At 52.4% G+C, this 17,909-nt stretch overlaps 6 protein-coding genes across 6 annotated transcripts; 4 read left to right on the top strand and 2 right to left on the bottom strand.

The window, feature by feature from the left end:
• Positions 1–1,157: 1,157 nt before the first annotated feature.
• On the top strand, positions 1,158–2,906 carry N0V96_006233 (uncharacterized protein; the record flags this gene model as incomplete). Its single annotated transcript, XM_065757647.1, has 3 exons — positions 1,158–1,415; positions 1,488–1,724; positions 1,788–2,906. 3 exons carry the CDS (start codon positions 1,158–1,160, stop codon positions 2,904–2,906), a joined length of 1,614 nt encoding a protein of 537 aa, XP_065613564.1.
• A 234-nt stretch (positions 2,907–3,140) lies between these two features.
• On the bottom strand, positions 3,141–4,895 carry N0V96_006232 (uncharacterized protein; the record flags this gene model as incomplete). Its single annotated transcript, XM_065757646.1, has 1 exon — positions 3,141–4,895. One exon carries the CDS (start codon positions 4,893–4,895, stop codon positions 3,141–3,143), a length of 1,755 nt encoding a protein of 584 aa, XP_065613563.1.
• A 938-nt stretch (positions 4,896–5,833) lies between these two features.
• On the top strand, positions 5,834–7,374 carry N0V96_006231 (uncharacterized protein; the record flags this gene model as incomplete). Its single annotated transcript, XM_053190912.2, has 2 exons — positions 5,834–5,846; positions 6,014–7,374. 2 exons carry the CDS (start codon positions 5,834–5,836, stop codon positions 7,372–7,374), a joined length of 1,374 nt encoding a protein of 457 aa, XP_053051830.2.
• A 2,417-nt stretch (positions 7,375–9,791) lies between these two features.
• Positions 9,792–10,898, top strand: N0V96_006230 (uncharacterized protein; the record flags this gene model as incomplete). The annotated part of the gene is made up of 2 exons (XM_053190913.2): positions 9,792–10,455; positions 10,522–10,898. The coding sequence occupies 2 exons, from the start codon at positions 9,792–9,794 to the stop codon at positions 10,896–10,898; spliced, it is 1,041 nt and encodes a 346-aa protein (XP_053051831.2).
• A 2,579-nt stretch (positions 10,899–13,477) lies between these two features.
• Positions 13,478–14,093, top strand: N0V96_006229 (uncharacterized protein; the record flags this gene model as incomplete). Its single annotated transcript, XM_053190914.1, has 2 exons — positions 13,478–13,693; positions 13,980–14,093. 2 exons carry the CDS (start codon positions 13,478–13,480, stop codon positions 14,091–14,093), a joined length of 330 nt encoding a protein of 109 aa, XP_053051832.1.
• Positions 14,094–15,197: 1,104 nt separating this feature from the next.
• Positions 15,198–16,433, bottom strand: N0V96_006228 (uncharacterized protein; the record flags this gene model as incomplete). The annotated part of the gene is made up of 1 exon (XM_065757645.1): positions 15,198–16,433. One exon carries the CDS (start codon positions 16,431–16,433, stop codon positions 15,198–15,200), a length of 1,236 nt encoding a protein of 411 aa, XP_065613562.1.
• Positions 16,434–17,909: the final 1,476 nt, after the last annotated feature.

Below are 17,909 nucleotides of genomic sequence, written 5' to 3'. Positions count from 1 at the left end.
CCTGTCAATAAACTTCCGCTTGAAACGGTTTTGGGCGACTCGTCCGTGATAGCCCAGGGGTACCCGTCGACATCGACTTGCCTATTGCCTTCGAAGCGACTAAGCCTCCTGAGCCTCTCCATAGACTGCCAAGATTGACGATTTAAACTTTAGGCACGAACCTTGTTGCCATCAGTCGGACGGAGTTTGCTTTGCTTCACCGCTTGGCTTCGTCTTCGTCTGTTCTTTTTTTTGCAGTCGGACAACGATTCCGTACCACAATAGCCTTCCAACACTTTACGATGAAGCGATGAAGGGAAACCAAACAGGCTTGAACCCCGCCGACCCCGCGACTGGGAACGGGCCCAATCCATCAGTCCCAGACTCCCCCAGCCGTCCTTCTCTACACCATCTTCCGCCGTTGTTGATACACCACTTGCGCCCGCCAGGGAGGGAAAAAAACCTGTGCACAATCACATCGTACCTTGCCTACCTACGGATACACCACTTTATCCACCCCTTGCTACCTCATGAGCAGCAAGCCTCCAGAGTCCAGGGGCCATGGCGCCGGGTTTCAGATGGCGGTTAGCACGCTCAAGAGAGAAGAGGAGAGAAGAAAAATCAGCCTTACTCTACAAAGGGTACTCCGTACACAATCTACCTCGAGGTTTGCTGGTCTTGGCCCGTTGTAGCTTGTAATTAACTCGAATAAACTTTTTGTGATGCCTTCCCAAATTGTCAAAAGATTGTCGCAGTCGACGACCGAACATGCCGTACGCTTTTTTCCTCCCAACTTTTTTGGCTTTGGCATGCCTTTGCCCTACTCCAGTCTCTCTACTCTATCAAACCCAGGGCCCAACGTGGTCTCTATTCTCCACGCACCACATGTCAAGAGAAACTCTCGAGAACTCCATGTTCTTCATATTAAGGGACCTGATCTCCCGGTCCCGTCAACCTTAGTTTGTTGTCGTCTCCATCGGGTTGTTCTGGCAGCACACCGGCCGTCGTTAATTTGATATTTTGGTCCAATTTTGCAATAATCGTGTCCGTTCACTATTACACGAGCATCTCTCTCTCTCTCTCTCTCTCTCTCTCTCTCTCTCTCTCTCTCTCTCTCTCTCTCTCTCTCTCTCTCTCTCCTTTGTTTTGTTACTCGCTTCGTCTCTTTCAGAGTCAAGATGAGCCGCGCCAGCAGTCGATCGTCAGACCGGCCGGCCTCGGCCGACCTCTCTGGCAGCATCTACCTCATCACCTCCGATGGCAAGACACTCAAGCTACCCATGCCAAGTAACTCACCCTACGACCCGTTGAACTGGAGTTTGCCGAAGCGACTCGTCGCCATGGGAGTACTCATACTATACTCGATTGTTTCCATGCTGGAGACGCAAGCTGCCAGTTTAATGTATAAATCTCTCGCTGTCGAGTTCAACGGACAGGTATGATATCCAATCTCCCATCAGGCGGCGATGGCCCCCCACTGAGTTGACCAGGTGCTAACACGATTTTAGCAAGCCGACAAGTTTCCACTGAACATTCTCGTTTCAACACCGAGCACAATATTCCTCGGTCTCGGGGCATTTCTCTGGATACCCCTGTCGGTAGCCCTCGGGAGACGGCCAGTCTTTTTGTTAGCTTCGTGTTTTATGACAATCGCTACGGCCCTGGCTGCGAATGCCTCGGGTTTCTACCAGCTCCTCGCGGCTTTGAGTTTGCAGGGGTTCTCGGCCGGGTTGAGCCTGAGTGCGGTATGTGACGGCCCTTCTCTTTCCGTCCCTCTTCCCGGTGCTTGACTGACTTGTCTTCTGTAGTCCATCTTGATTGTCATTGACTTGACTTTCATCGACGAGCGCCCTAATGCTCTAGGCATGTTCTGGAGTATCGGGTGCGGCGGTGGCCTTCTGTCCCTCCGCATCGTCCCGGCACTCGCGGCCCCGGGATGGAGAAGCTTCTATACCGCATGGCTCGTACCTTGTCTCGCCGTATTCATTTGCGCCTTCTTCTTCCTGCCCGAGACGTACTTTGTCCGGCCAGCCGTTGCCTTCGACGGCCACATCCTCGTCCAGGGTGGTTCGGAAAAGGTCAAGATGTATGACGACTGGGAAGAGCTGCCAGGCGGAAAGACCAGCGAGGTAATCCAGCCCGAGGCTGCACCCGAGACGGTCTGGCAAGGCATGATCAGGCGATGGGGAGTGCGCAAGAGCGGTGCAGGGTTCCGGGAGATGTGGACGTGCTATGTGCAGACAATGCTCTGCGCGTGCAATCCCCTCGTTTTCTGGGTCGCGATCCTCAACGCCCTCAACTTTGGCGCAATGATCTTCATTGGCGAAACGTACGCGGTGGTCATGTCCCAGCCGCCGTACAACCTTCCCGAGCGTGTCATCTCCATGGTCAACCCTGTCTCGGCGATCGGTTCCCTTCTCGCCTGGCCCGTGTCGACCATCCTGACTTCGCGTGTTGCTCGTCGTTTGACGCTCCGCAACGGCGGAATCCGAGATGCGGAACACTACCTCATCGCCTTTCTCCCCGCCGTCCTCGCTGGTGCGGGCAGTATCTTTCTGTACGGCTTTACCGTGCACTACAAATGGAGCTTCATCTGGATCTTTGTCTCCTACCTCATCAACGCCTTCAGCGCGGCTGCATACGGCATCGCTTCAACGCTCTGGGTAACGGAAGCTTTCCCTCGCTGGGCGGCGCCAGCCATGGTCATTGTCGGCGGAGCGGGGTACATGTTGAGCTTTGCGACGAGCTACGCTGTTACACCATGGCTTAGGTCACAAGGCTACCTGGGCGCCAACTTCGAATTGGGTGCTATCCTCCTCGTCGTGGGCGGCGTTGCTGTACCCCTTGCTTTCTGGGGAAAGAGTTTGCGACAGTACATTGATGGCCGGTGGGGTGTTTCGGAAGCTGGAGCGTTGCGTCCGCAATAGGAAAACGCGGCAAACAGAACGTGAATGGAGTTTGTGTGTACCCATGTATGGCCCAGTCAGTATCATGGGAGGTTATATTACAGCAGCGTTGAGACCCTATTTCCTTGGTTCGCTCTTGCTCGTCAACGAGCAAGACCCGATCATCAATGATAATCATAGTCACTAAGACTGAGTATGGACCCAATCCTTGCATTGTGATGCCCTGCTATATAGCTCTTGAGACATTGGCCAAGCTCAAACCATCCCAAGATCCTTATCTGGAGTAGTATGGTGATCAATAGTAGAGAGGAGGCCAATTGGCGTCCACTCCCCGCCGAGGAGATTTTGCTCCATGGCAAAATACGCATCTGCCCGAATGCGAGAAACACCGGCAGATGATATGAGTGAAATCGGCTCAGTGGGCGGGACCGCGGAATCCAGAGTATGATGAGAGTTTCCTCCCCGGTAGGAGAAGTCATGCTGCTTCCGTGTGGGGAGCCGTGTCTCAACGGACCCGGGGTTGCTATCGAGCCCCAGCACAAGGGTCTCCTCTATTTCAACGGCGGAAGGATCGGATGCGATGCTTTCGTGACTATGCAATGAGTGTAACGCCGTGGTGTGAGCATCAGTTGCCGGCAGTTGACTGTCGCCAAGGCTGTGGGATAGCGGTTGCTGGAGAATCCTCAGACTTTCGGCGAGTCTCTCCATCTCCATGTCGTGGGCGAAGGTATCGCCAGAGCAGAATTCACCAAACAGGTATCGTATACTCGTGGTGTTCCGGAGCCAGTCGACAGGATTCACTGTGCAAGGCCACACATCATTGGGGCGAAAGATTCGAACCAGATCGCATAGCTCTTGATAAGACGAATGCCGGGAGTAGGGGAATGTGATTACTCTGGGCAGTTCCCCGCTTGGTCCGTCTATTGTTGGTTGCGTGCTTTGCGAGGGTTGCTCCTCAAGGTGTTTCTTCCGACCAACTGCCTGAAAGGCGTCCATGATGGCCGCCTCATTCTTCTCTCCAAAGAACGCAATATCGAGATCCAGGGGAAGGTTTCGCCCGGTTTTGGCGCCTGTCTCGAGGAATTCGGAAAGACGGAGCTTTGCCTCTGGGGAAATATCCGCATTTTCAATAAGCTTCGAGACTGCTGCGATGTCTTCCGTTGACAGAGGGTCGAGCTCGGCGTCTCGTTCTAGATCATCTCCGCCACCGCCAACACCAATCTCAGCAATGTCAGCACCGCTCCTGAGATGCGCGACAACCGGCTGGATTGACACTACTCTTGAGCTTTTGACCGTGTTGCAAAAGTTTCCCCTCTCGCAACTGTGAAGTCGAACATTCTCATCCCGAGTGAGGCACCCGGGATGGGGTGTATTCCCACACACGTAGCCGGCCAGAGCAGGAGCTTCGTGACATAGCTGAATGGCAGAACTGAAGCGATCATTGGATGTCTTGCCGGTAAGTGACGAGAAGATACGCATCTTGTAGTCATCGACATGAATCCGGGACTTGAGAGCTTTGGCCAGAGCTATCCAGACCTGTTCGTATCCATAGGTCCATGCTTGGATGTGGAAGACTGTATCAACTGGGTACTGCGCTACTTTTCGGAGTAATTCCGCGATACCTTCAGCCTTGGTCTGGAAGGGTACGTCCTTGATGAAGGAGGTGTCAAGGTAGATCTTATCGAGCGTCTTCATGCCAGAGGTGTACTCGATGACGGCTGGATTTCTGGCAAGCGTATTCACGAACCATGGCTCGCTCCGGATGTCACCCGTGTAGAGAATGGCGCGATATGAATCCTCAATGAGGAACATAACAGCACCAGGGCAATGGTTTGCGTCGAATAGCGTGACTTGAATGTGACTGCCCGGCGCCAGCTCCAACGTGGTAGGGGTCTCCAGGGGTAATGGCTTGAGTAGGTTCTTCAGATGCTTGTACGTCTGCACTCGTGCCTCGAGGATGCCTTTGGCGTAATTGATGCGACAAGGGTAACGCTCGAGACGGAGGAGCATCTCCCGAGTGGCTGCGGAGCAGTAGACGAAAGGAGACCGCAGGGAGTCAAGCCCGGCCAAGTGGTCACTGTGTATATGGCTCAGGAAGCATGCAAGAGGCGGACGACGGTCTGCATGTTTCCGAAAGAAGTCAACTGTGTGATGGTCAGCAAAATGTTGCGATGGAGATACGGCTTGTTGTGCGAGGTGAATTCTGTGAGGCAATAGGCGATTCGCCATGTGCATTGTTGGACAGGAGGCTTACTTCGTATGTCAGGGAACTCCGCGACGAGTCCATTGAATGTCGACATGTTGCCTGTCCTTCATTATTCAGGCGGTGGTAGCACGAATAACAATCCTGCGATGCTGTTGAGAGGTGAGGTTGAAGTCGCGTCGAGAGAAGAAGGTGAATTCACCTGGAAGGGGAGCACACATTTCGGGAAGGAAGCTCCGATCCACTTCTGGTAGCGGGGCAGCTGGCACCGGCTGTGCTGGGTGGAGATAGTTGAGCCGGACGGTCGAGTCGGGAATAGTGGGTCATCGCCCGGCTCCGAACTCACAGGTCCGGAGGAGATCTCTGTACCTGAGTCTCGATCTCTTGCTCGTCCATAGGAATTTCCTACATTCTCCTGGACTAATGTGCTGTAAAGATTCATATAATCTTCAATTGTGTCTACCATACTCATACAAGAACTTCAAGCCTACAGGACCGGGTGCGGGACTCAGGCCGAAGTGCTCATCGTTGCAAGAAATGCACATGGATGATGGGGCAAAGTCTCAACTCCGAAATAGTGGGGCTCAACTCCGGAAGCCGTTCGTCATGGTCAAGCCCACAAGACATCGACATCCATTGCAGCCATATTTAGACCGGCTTCTTGTTCTTTGAGCCTCAAGATACTGGCAATATCTTAGACCATTTCTGAAAGTTGTAATCCTACTTGGAAATTCAAAGGTCAAAGATGGCCCCTCAAAGTGCTGAAGAAACCCTCAATGTGAGCAACACGCAGCCGCACGAACCGTACACCATCTTCGATAAAGGCCAAAAAAGAGTGATCGTATCTCTAGTATCGATTGCAGCTACTTGTTCGTATAGCCAGTGATGCAAAAGACCTCGGCTTCTCTGCTAATCTAGACCACAGTCTCGGGCTTCGCCTCAAACATCTACTTCCCAGCCCTACCCACCATCGCCGACGACCTCAACGTCTCAGTAAAGCTCATCAACCTCACAGTAACCACCTACCTCATATTCCAAGGCCTGGCACCAAGTATATGGGGTCCAATCTCCGACGTCAAGGGCCGACGGGTCGCCTACTGCTTCACCTTTGTCGTATTCCTCGGCGCATGCATCGGTCTCGCAGAAACCAAGAACTACGCAACCTTAATCATCCTCAGATGTTTACAGAGCACCGGAAGCGCGAGTACCATCGCCATAGGCTCTGGAGTCATTAGCGATATTACGACGCGGCAAGAGAGGGGCGGGTACATGGGCGTCTTCCAGGCCGGCTTGCTGGTTCCAGTTGCCGTTGGGCCTGTCATCGGAGGCGCTCTAGCTGGATCTTTGGGATGGAGGAGTATCTTTTGGTTCCTTGCAATTTACTGCGCTGTATTTCTCGCATTTCTGGTACTTCTACTACCAGAGACTCTGAGGTCTGTCGTCGACAACGGTACTAGAACACCAAAGGGTTTTCTCGGAAAGTACCCCTTAATCATCTATCAACGAGCCACACAGGTATCGTGGCATGCCGACACGCCAACTCCAAAAATGGCACTTACCAAGCACGTTGACACCACCGGACCTCTTCGGATCCTCTTCAACAAATGCGCTGCCCCTATCGTGTTATTTCTCGCCATCTACTACGCGGTATGGCAGATGAGCATCACAGCCATGTCAAGTCTCTTCAAGTCACGCTACGGCCTATCAGAAACCCATATTGGCCTGACGTTCATCGCAAACGGCGTGGGCTCCATGATCGGCACGCTGGTCACGGGCAAGCTTCTTGACCTTGACTATCAGCGTGTCAAGGCAAAGCATGACGCGAACAACGACCAAGAGAGCAACACCCTTACGATCTCGGACGCCAACCAAGAATTTCCTATCGAAAAGGCACGACTTCGTCTCATACCAATCTTTGCGCTTCTCCAATGCGTCTCCATTGCAATCTTTGGCTGGACCATCAACTTCCCTCGCCAGGTACACATCGCAGTGCCCATCATATCGACCTTTATCACGGGCTGGACCGCCGTTTCGATACAGTCTCTGGTCATGACGTACCTCATCGACATCTTCCCCGACCGCAGCGCTGCGGCTAGCGCTAGCGTCAACCTCGCTAGGTGTCTTTTCGCCGCTGGTGGCACGAGTTTTGTGATGCCTATGCTGAGCGGGATCGGTGTGGGATGGGCTTTTACTGTGTGTGTTGTGGCTCAGCTGATCGCACTTATAGGTGCCGGGGTGCAGTTGAGGTTTGCCGCGCGGTGGAGGGGGGAGATGGGCAATAGCTGATCAAGACCTTGAAGAAGATACGACATATACGAAGTGTTTGAGACAATTACTGGCACGATCCAAGGTTGAGTAAACCATCTCTGAGTTGGAATAGACAAAAGCAAATGATACTTATCCCCCTTTTTGCGCAGTTCATGTAGCATCTTATAGATGACATTTTGGTCAACTATCTCCCTCGGAAACAAGGAGTATAATGGCTCACTGGAGAGACCACAACATGAATCTAGAAGTCTCACCGAGAATGGACGTAGGAATTGAAGCGATTCATTGCTGATAGGTGATTCGGAAGACCTGGAGGATACGACTTCACTTTGTTGGCCAGCTTGCCCCTCAGCCTCGCATTGATGCATCGTGAACTCTTCAAGTCTAATAAATCCATCATTATACAATTCAAAGAGCTTTGAGATTGGAAAATTCGGAGATCTGCGTCACTCCGGGAGAAGCCAGCGGCGAGATCATTCTAAAGCCTCGTGATCAGTTCTCAATCGGTCATCTTCAAACCGCCATCCCAATCACTGATTACGTTTATCTCTTAGTTGTAGGCTTTTTCAACTTCGGTCATTGCCAAAATATTGTGTAACTCCATCATTTCCGACTTTGCATAAGTGTAAATCTGTTCTAAAGATGTTGAAGATGTAGCGCGAGGGGGAGCGGATGACGGCAGAGATGGCAAAGTCATTTCCGGCCAGCTTCTCCGCGACGGTACCGCGTCAGCGGCGTGGTCTCGAACGTACATCGACCATCCTCCGTCGAAGAACCTCTTTCACTGTAAGCTGAACCCGTGGTGTCCGGGAAAGATGCAGGACACTTCGAGCTTCAGCCTCGTGCTTGTGAGAGTGTAAAACTGCTGGATGCCAAATTCTGAATTCAATTCCAAATTTATTGAGTCATTGGTATGGCCGTCTGACATGGAAAACTTTGCAGAGTGTTTAGTATTGACCCAATTTCACCTTGAAGCACTGTTAATCATATAGGTAGCTGGAGGCCTCTCTAACCGATGGGAATCTTCGCTGTCGCCTCTGGAGATATCAAAAGACCGTGGACTCCATCAAGAAATTCACTCGAAGCTCCACCAAGGTCGTGTCACGAGCCGTAAGAGGATGAAGGAAAACCAAAATTTAGTCGCAAAAAGCACGATAACCGGCAGTTAGGCTCACGACCAATTTGACTCATGATGGATGAGGAAGAAACAGCCGGCAATAGTATTCAATAAATAGCCCATGGCACGACGCCGAAAGATTGGAATCCCCGAACCGCTGTGCGGCTGTGAAACCTGCGAGGATTCAAACGCCACCCTCGGCTGTTTTCAGTCCATCATAATCAGGGTTCGAATCATGAGTCAAGTAGGCCGGGATACTTACGGCGTCAAGGTGGTGTAACTTGCGTGGCTGCTGAGAGAGTTTCCGGGTTGACGAAGACGTCAGCCAAAGTTGTCTTCCCTCACGGCCTCAAGGACCCGATAGCTTTCGACTCGGGAGAAAATGTCGCCGACTCATGAAGCCATCTTCGCCGAACCCAGCGAAAGGCACATGCGATGCGTAAGCCACCCAGAGTTACAAGTTAAATAAAACACAATCAAGGCCCTCAGGGTCGCTGAGCAGCCCGGGACCTGGCCTACCAAGGTTGTGCCACACTCATAAGGGTACGTGCCTCCTCAGCATATGAGCCCGTGAGGGTGCTCCCATTTCAAGATTCTCATTACCAAGCTCAGTATCTCTCTCATGATGCCGATTTCGATTAATATCACTGTCCAGAAGCCGCTTCGCGGGGTCAAGCCTGACACGACTAACACCAAGGCGGTTCCGCGGCAGTCCATACAGCAGCCGAAAAATCGACTCAGGTTCGACCTGAACTGCCGCTACTACGCGACTAGAGATGATATCCCTCAATGCTTGACATCCTTGTGGAGGTATCTGCTTCTCCCCAAGCACCAAAAGCAATTGGTAGGATGGGAGCTGCTGGGGAGAAGGTTGAGACGTGGGCAAAATATCGAAGACGAGACGCCGAAGATTGTGTTCTTGGAAGTGAGTCAACAGTTTCCCAACCACGAACACTCTCATTCAGACATCACTAACATGAAATAGATGAGGTTTGCTCATAAATGGCTTACCTACGACCAGATGGGCGTTGCGAGACGTGCGTTTCTGGATACCATGGAAGCCCTCAGAGACATCATGTCAGGGTTGGCCAGGGCAAATGCCGACGAGCGAGGCACACTCGATTGGGGAAAGGTTTTTTCGTTTGCTTGTCATCCTCGCATTGCCGGTGAATGTAGGAGGCCGTGGGGTATCGAGCCGGCAGGATACTACTGCCACCCTCTTGAACAGGGCGGGCCAAGTGGCAGTGCGCAGAAGGCAACCCAGGAGCTTCTCCTCAAGTACATGGAGGTATGCTTCCAACCCGGCTGAGTCTTGACTATGCACGGAACGCTGAAAGAGCATGCTCAGGTGACAGACCCCGTTTGTGGAATGACATTGGCGACGACCTCGAGTTCCGTCGCCCTTCGAGAAGCTCGTAGGCGAGTTGATCGGAGCGACGACAACACACAACCTCTCTGGAATGCCATTATGTTTTCTTCGGTTCTCGGGCCCGACCCTCTTCAGCTCGATGTTGACTTGGCCGTCTTCACAACGAAGAAGGTCGTCAAGTGGTACGACGAGCTTCTTTCCTTGTGCAAAGTTGCTGTGCAATCACAAGGCGTCGAGGGTCGAGTGGATAAGGCGGTGACGCTTGCCAAACAACTACAAGTGGCGTCTGAAAGGAGGACCGCCGCACCAGACAGAATGTCGGTCACATCCGAGTCGGCGTCCGAGAAGACTCTCTGTGGCGAGAAAGATTGGGGATTAGGCAAAGTGACTGTTGTTGAAATCGAGGATGTCAGAGATTCGGCGAGGTACGAGGACCGAGAGGAGTTGGCTCAGCCCAGAAAGGCAAGATGGTGGAGAAGAGTGCTGGCGTCTTTCGTCACCAAAGTCAGGGCCTCAAATCGCCAACGGCAACAGGATGAGGCAAGCAAGCTTGTTCGCCGCTCGTTGGAGATCAGCCGCACGAGAACCGAGCTTAGCAAAAGTGTTGTTGAGTGTAAGCATCGTCCTGAATTCCACTTGAGAAGTTATCGAGGTAACTGACACCAGTTGTAACCTACAGTTGGCGCCGAAGTCGAGCAATTACGGCTCACAGCCAGGGGGTTCATTCTGCAGCTGAAACTACAGACCAAATGGCGCCAGGTCCAGGCAGTGGCGCAACGACCCGGGGTGACTATGGTCGAGGTCAGCAAAGTGACGACTGTCAACATTGACCACTTGTCGTGTGAGCGACGGCGGACGCAGGCGATCCGCGAGAAAGTGAGCAAATTGAACGGCGCAGACGATGCCATGATGCAGGGAGTAGGAGAGATACTGGAACGTAGTAAAAAACTCAACAAGGAGCTCAAGAGCTTGCACAAAGACCTGAAGAAGCACGCCTATCGGTATGAACCCAGAGCAAGCTTGGGACGGCGGGGAACACTTGTATGTTGCGGGTGACAGCCATAACGAGAGGTTGAAGTTGGTGGAAAGGATTTAAGCGTAGATGTGAATTATGAAATTGAACTCCTCTTCCAACTTTTGGCTTTGAACATTGATACCCAAAGGGGCATGTCACATCTGCAAGTGCTGAGCATCGATTCATGAACGTAGGCCTTCTGACCTCTGAATTGCTTCGAAAACAGTCGCTCGCGTGAGGGGTATGCCAATGTGGGCTCCTGAAGAAGCGCGTTTGCGGGGCTCAACGTTCTGGCAGCAGCAGGGCCAGCACGGACAGACCCTTGATGCAGACAGCGCGGCGGGGAGGCATTGGGGCGCGCCGTTGGACGATCATCGCTGTAGCCACGATGCCCTGCAGCCCAGGGCGTTTCCTTTGTCTGCCATCCCGTGTACGAGGCGGCGTGCGTGGGCCATTGGGTAAGGAAATGGCGAGGGAACCGGCCGGTCTATTTGGCATCGTCACATCCTCCCATTTCGTTGAATGCTCTTGGTCATTCTTGTCTCCATCGTCCGATACCTCAACATCTGGGAATGCTCCCCTGCGATGGAGAGCACGCCATGTGAAGCAGGAACAGCAAGGTGAACGGAGACAGGAGTGGGCGTGGCGTTTGCTGTGGTCATGGGACACGCTTGCGCTGCACGGTTCAGGCGGGCTTTGCCGCTGAAGAAGGATGAAGAGTCGATATTGAGTAGAGTCACCGCGAACGGTGGTCGAGACTGTAAACACGGTGGAGGGCAAGCTCGTCGAAGGCACCCGTCATCCATCATCGGTAAAGGTCAAGATGGACCGTAAGGCATCTGATCCATGGCCATGAATGAGCCCGGGAACGAGAGACCAGAGCGTCAGACTCCAGAGACCGGGGAGTTGGGCGCCAGACGTCGCGTGCCGGGGATGGTTTCGGTCGGTCTAGAACTGGCGCGTCCTTCGCTTAGGTCCATCATGTGCTTGGTCTATCGGGACCATCTAACGAGATTGCCGTGACAGAATCTTGATAGAAACTTGATTACGATAGCCACTGTGACGAATCGAGAGATGAGGTCTTCATGCCGACGAGCGCTCGAGGACATGGCTACATCATGAGAAATGTAGGCAAAGAAGACGAAGAGAGGTAGCAACGTAGGAAGTGGGAGGTAGAAAGGACGCAGGCTCATTAACAAGGCTGGGCATCACTGAATTGCCGGGTCTGCGCCGAGACGGGGAAATTGATGAAGAAAATCATAGTGAAATGCGGAATAGAGCAGAAAGGCAAAAAGAGGGGAAAGACAAAATGTTTACGTGAGGAAGGTTCAAATCAGAGAGGGTCGACAAGGGCAGGACGGGAGGGGGAAAGAAATGGAAGATTGAAGAGGACTAAATGGAGGAGGATAGAGCCAAGGGAAGAGAAAGGGGGGAGGGGGGACACTGGCGACTGCCAACTTTGACCTTAGGTGTGGTGAAGAAATGGATGAAAGTGGGAAGGGGCAATATCAGGCCGTCTTGCCGTGTGTGATATGACGCCCAAAAATGACGGGGGGAAACCACCACAAATTCAGGTATCTGGGCCAAAGAGCAGGAAGGACTTGCCGGACAGTAAGGTAGGTAGGTACCTTACCTTAAAGTATCCAGATAGCAAAGGGTAGGTACCTAAGGAAGGAAAGAAAAGTATCAGACGCAGCAGCCCATTCGGGCAATGGGAAATCCCAACGTAAGGTATCCAGATCTTCCATGTGTTAAGGTAAGTGGTGTTGTGTCTTGTGCCTGCCTTCCCTCCAAGTTCACTCACTCACTGGCGGCTGTCCCGCTCTTTCCTACCTTACCTCTCTGCCTCTGCCTCCCGTCTGCCTCTTTTCTTCCCCATCCCCTCCATCCTGCCGTCGCAGGTGAACAAGGTGCTCCTTCCATTTCATCCTCTCGCAAATTCACTAGAAAAGAAGGCACGGCTTTACTCCATTCATTTGAAAGATAATTTAGTTAGCCGAAAGAAAATAAACAATATGAAAATCAATTCCCTCCACATCGCCCACGATAATTCAATCTCCAAATAGATGTGTTCCGACACCGCTCCTCCCGTGCAAAGGTGTGTGTGTGTGAAGACGTGTGTGTGTGTGTGCCCCTTGTGACCGTCCACCACCAGCACCACCGACCGCCAGCACTCAATCAGCCATATCCGCAGTCCTCCCCCCTCCCTCCTCGCGCCGCAACACGAAACCACGTCACCTCCCATCTTCTCTTCTTTCACAACAACACCTCGCCATTCCACCACACTTCGTCGCAAACTTACCATTTTCCATCTTCCTTTGGATTAACTCGATTCTGCAGCTTCAGAAAGCTCTAACGCGTCACTTTTTCATCATCTTCATCCATCCGTAAGTCTTCCAAAAACTACCAACTCTAGCCCGTTTTTCCCGCCCATCGCGCCATCGCCACACGCCTTCAGGTTTCCCCTCCTTCTACTCGATTCTTCAAGTCTCTTTCTCACGAGCGCATTCACAACCACAACCTCTTCTTCTCGTCGCATTACATCTATCGCGATCGCGTCAATCTCGTCATCGTAAACCAGTAACTAACATTTCATCGCGACACCAGACCAACCGTTAAAATGGCACGTGAAGGAACCCGCTCCCAGACCGGCAACTCCAAGCCGCGTCTCTTCCCAGTCGTCGACACCGCTCCTGTTCGCAAGCAGAACACTACGACCACCACGACCGCGAAGAAGCCCAAGACCACTTCTACTGCTGCCAAGGCCGCAAAGCCTGTTGGCGTCACCAAGAAGAAGGCCACCACCGCCAAGAAGGGCCCCTCTGTCGCTACCAAGGTATGTTCATTGTGCATTCTTTCTGCCTTATACGTGTTGGAGGCGCGCAGCTCTCTCTCTCTCCACCACAACTACCTTCAAATTGTTCTGTTCCTGGTAACAACCTTGATATTTGGATTCAGTCCTATCATGTTGTGTTCGTGTTCGGGAATTTTGGGCAACCAAGTCGCGCCTCCCACACGAAACCAATACTTCTGCCCCAACTCTATGACATAGACACTCTTATTCCAATAATCCTTCTTGCCATTTCAAAACTTGATCTTGATCACTAACACACCTTTTGCAGGCCAAGTCGGTAGCCAAGAAGGCAGAAACCAAGGTCGCCGCTGCTACCAAGGCAGGCAAGAAGGAGACCAAGCCCAAGACCACAAAGGCCAAGGCGACCCCGGCCGCCGCCTAAGTCTGTCTTGGCTGCTTCTTCTTTCGAAGCATGCTTCACGCAGGCATGAGAGTTTCTCTCTCTCTCTCTCTCTCTCTCTCTCTCTCTCTCTCTCTCCCATCTTCAGTACGGGGCTTGCCAGTGTCTTTTTTCCTCCAAGATACCACCTTGATTGTTGTTGAGCGAGCGGACTTTTGGGCTTGCTATTTGTGACTTTGGGTTCTTGGGCGGGCGTCTTGTCTATCGGATTGCTCTCTGTCTATACGCGCCTCGTCCGCATGTTTGTATTGGGAGGCTAGCTTCTCGTTATCCCTCTCTTTAGTGTAACGTTTGGGTTTTTTTCGGACCATGGGGTGGGAATGCAAATAGGTTACTTACTTGTTGGGCTTGGGTCTGGGTCTGGGTCTGGGTTTGGGTCTGGGCTCGTCTGGTTTGCTTCACGTCTTGTTACTGCACTGTAGCAAGGACCAAACAGGGGTCCATTTCAACAGTCAATTATGGATGAAGTCGATTTTCGTTTACATAATCCTCGGTATGAAGCCTGTGTTTGAAAAGTACGACATGGGATGTGGTTTTCCGGCTTCACTGGCGCAAAAGATGGACGTTCAGTGGTTAGGACTCTATCAGTACAAGTCAGATGTGTTCCACCGTGAGGATAGTATGTTCGGCCAAAGTGCTTATTTGTCTACACAAAATAGCACAATAGAGGTGTATGGGGAACCCACACCCATCCAATGCTAATTGGACTGACGCGGTGCGCCTTTCTTACCAGGGGCGGTTGATGTGATCAATGGGTAGTAGCAGCGGCAACTGAGAGGAATCGTTGATAGTAGTGTATTCAAAAGTATAACGAAAGTGGTATCAAGGTGCACAAAGTGTGCCAGTACGTCTACGACACTTTTCCAAAAACCCCATTGCCCCTTTTCGCCCCCCTTTTGGGTGGCATACAGCCTCCGTACCCAACAACCTGTTCCCTATTGAGCCAACGTCGTTATACCCAACAGGTTGATCCACTCAATGCTGCCGAACAAGAATAATGCTGATGCTTCATAGTTTAACCAACCGCAAGCGCCGTGTCCCCCATTACACCAATCAATAAAAGCGCCGTCAAAATCGAGAGTAAAATCAGATGGGGAAGTTCAACTGCTGCTCCGCCCATGGGATGTTGTAGTGGTTCTCCCAGTTGCGTCCGTTGCGCGGGCCCTCCTTGATGAGCTGCATCTCCCGGACTCCGCAAAACATGCCGTTGCGCCCCGTCCGCTCAACCATCTTCCACCCCTCCCGGCGTTGGTAAATCTCTTCCATGAAGCGTTGCCCTTCAACAACCTCTCTGTGAGGGTTCGGGGTCGGGAATCGTGAAAAGTAGGTAATGATCTCCTGCGGCAGGGCCATGAGCCGTTCCCAATGGCGAATAACACGTTCGAGGCGTTGTGTCCTCTTGCGATAGGCTACGCGCACGTATGGGTTCACAAAGACGCCCATGTCTGGCTCTCCGGCCTTATCCGCAACACTCGTAACATCAGCAAGGAACAGACAGCATTCGCAGGCGTCAAAGTAGACCTCGGGTTCGTAGCGGAATCGGACTGGTGTCGTCGTGTTGTGAGGGTGATCAGGGTTAATGACGTGGTGCGCAACAGCTTGCCAGTCTTTGGTTGGCAGCTTCTTATCCAAGTTCTGGATGTACTTGGCTTGCATAGCCACCATTCCACCCCAGCAGCTCTTGACGGGGACCGCATCTGTCTGCGCGAGCATAGCCTTACGCGAGATTCCCTGGCCCTTGTTCGTGAAGTATGGAAAGATTGGAATGCCGTTGGAGTACCCTTCAGCATCGCGCTGCGCATAAAGATCATACTCGAGGAAGGGGTTCCAGTCATAGTCCAAGGAGCATGCCGAGAGGTAGTGTGCTTTGCCGTCTTCGCCCGCGTTCGTGTTGAACAGTAGATGAGCGGCGTCTACCGGCGCAAAGAGCGCGTCGTTGAGGAACAAGATCTTGTCATACTTCACAATCCCTGCATCCGTGTCGTACTGGTCCAATGGGTAGAGCGCCCGGTTGCGCATCTCGGACAGGTACGCCAAGCGTTTCAACCTCTGTGTTCCATCAGGCATGGTGACATGTGGGAAGTCGCTGTAGTCTACCTGACCCTCGCTGACGATCTTGTGCTTGCAAGGCACATTTTTCTTAAGCTCCTCCAGAGCAGCAGTACCCAAGTCGCCGCTGTCATTTTCGTAGATGCTGAGGAATGTGTTGTCCTCGCCAATCATGTGGATTAGGTCTAGGACATTCTTGGCCCATTCTCCCCCTGCAATCTTGCCCTCTGGGTCGAACAAACTGACGGCAATGAATACCTTTTCGTTTTGCATGTTGGCGCAGCCAGAAAGGCTGTCGGACACCAGACATCTTTTTCTCAGGTTTTTGTAGTGCTTCGGATGGCGCGTGTACGACGGGAAGAATATCGGTGTTGTTACAAGGATGAAGATTATGAACATGAACGTATATCGGAGTAAGAGTCGTGGGAGGGATCGAGGTTGTCGACGGAACTTTCTCAACAAGGACTTTGGCCGTCCTCTGAGCCACGCAAGCAGTGTTCCTCGTTGCCTCCGACGCGAGATTGTGGCCGAGCCGGGCAGCAATGGTTCCTTATGTTCGTCATCGAGGTCAAAGTCTTCTACGGAAGATGAAGACCGCTCTTCAGCGAAGGGAAAGTCCCCTGATTTCGGCATTGCAGTATTTTCGGTCGTATCAATAGAGCGAGGCTCGGTTCGAGAGGTCGTGGTCCAGGTCGTCGTCTTCGTCGTCGTCTTCGGAATACAAATACGTATCTAAGTAGGTCCTGGAGGCTATCACTGTGTAAGTCTAGGCCAAAGTCGTATGCCAAGACAAAACTCACGATGATATTAAATGTCCAAAAAAGATTCCCTTTAGCCCTAATCGAGACTGGATGTTACGGCAGCTGTACAGGAGCAAGGTGTCAAGTCCGGCCGTTGTCGAGTTTTGTTTGGAACATGCGCGGTCAGAGGATCCAAGATCGGACGACGACTGCAAGGGCTTGGACCGAAGACGAGCTGACGTTGACTGAGCAGGGGAACAGGTCCAACGGGTCTCCTTGGCAGAGATGGGGAGGAGGGACTCGGGAACAAGGCGAGGAAACGGAGTATTAAACTAAGGTAGTAAAGTAGGCTAGAGAAGAAAGAAGATGGGGGGGGATAAGCATTACAAGAATGGTAGTGGCTTCTTGACGAAGCACAAGAAGGGAAAGGCGCGGAGGCGTGTAGGTCTGGAACGACGGCGAGGAGGAACCAGGACGAAAAAGGCCTCGAGGAATGGGCTTAGAGTTTGGGATCGAGTTTGGGGGCAGACCAAACATCAGTCCGGCCCTGCCCCAACAGCAGCCACAATTCCATAGCGACGACCCACGGTCCAAGATCCACGACGGCCCACGGCCCACGGCGATGACGGCCACCGCTAGAGGTTGACCGGGGACACGACGCTTCCGAATTGGGAGCAGCATTGTGCGATTGGGGATGGTCCATGAGGTGGCTTATGGTGCCAGTGACAGGACCTGATGGCCCATGGATGGAAGGACCATGGGAGGGAGAGAGGTAGGGGCCTTGAGCTGCACAGTCTGGTCCATAATCTTCCCGCTCCGTATGTAAGGTAGTCGTACAGAGCATTTGTACTCCGTATTCCGTACATTCTGTACAGTATCTATATTTGTACAGTCGTTGCGTAGAGGCGTACGGAGAGGCGTACGTAGTAGAGGCGTATGGAGTAGTGTGCGGGTAGAGTGTGTATCCTAGGCGTGAACGTGGGTATGGCTAAGGGATGTGCAGCCGCAA

The sequence above is a fragment of the Colletotrichum fioriniae genome (genome assembly GCF_027942845.1).
Source record: "Colletotrichum fioriniae strain IMI 355084 chromosome Unknown scaffold_7, whole genome shotgun sequence".
Lineage (NCBI taxonomy): Eukaryota > Fungi > Ascomycota > Sordariomycetes > Glomerellales > Glomerellaceae > Colletotrichum > Colletotrichum fioriniae.
This window is presented reverse-complemented; position numbering and strand designations above follow the sequence as displayed.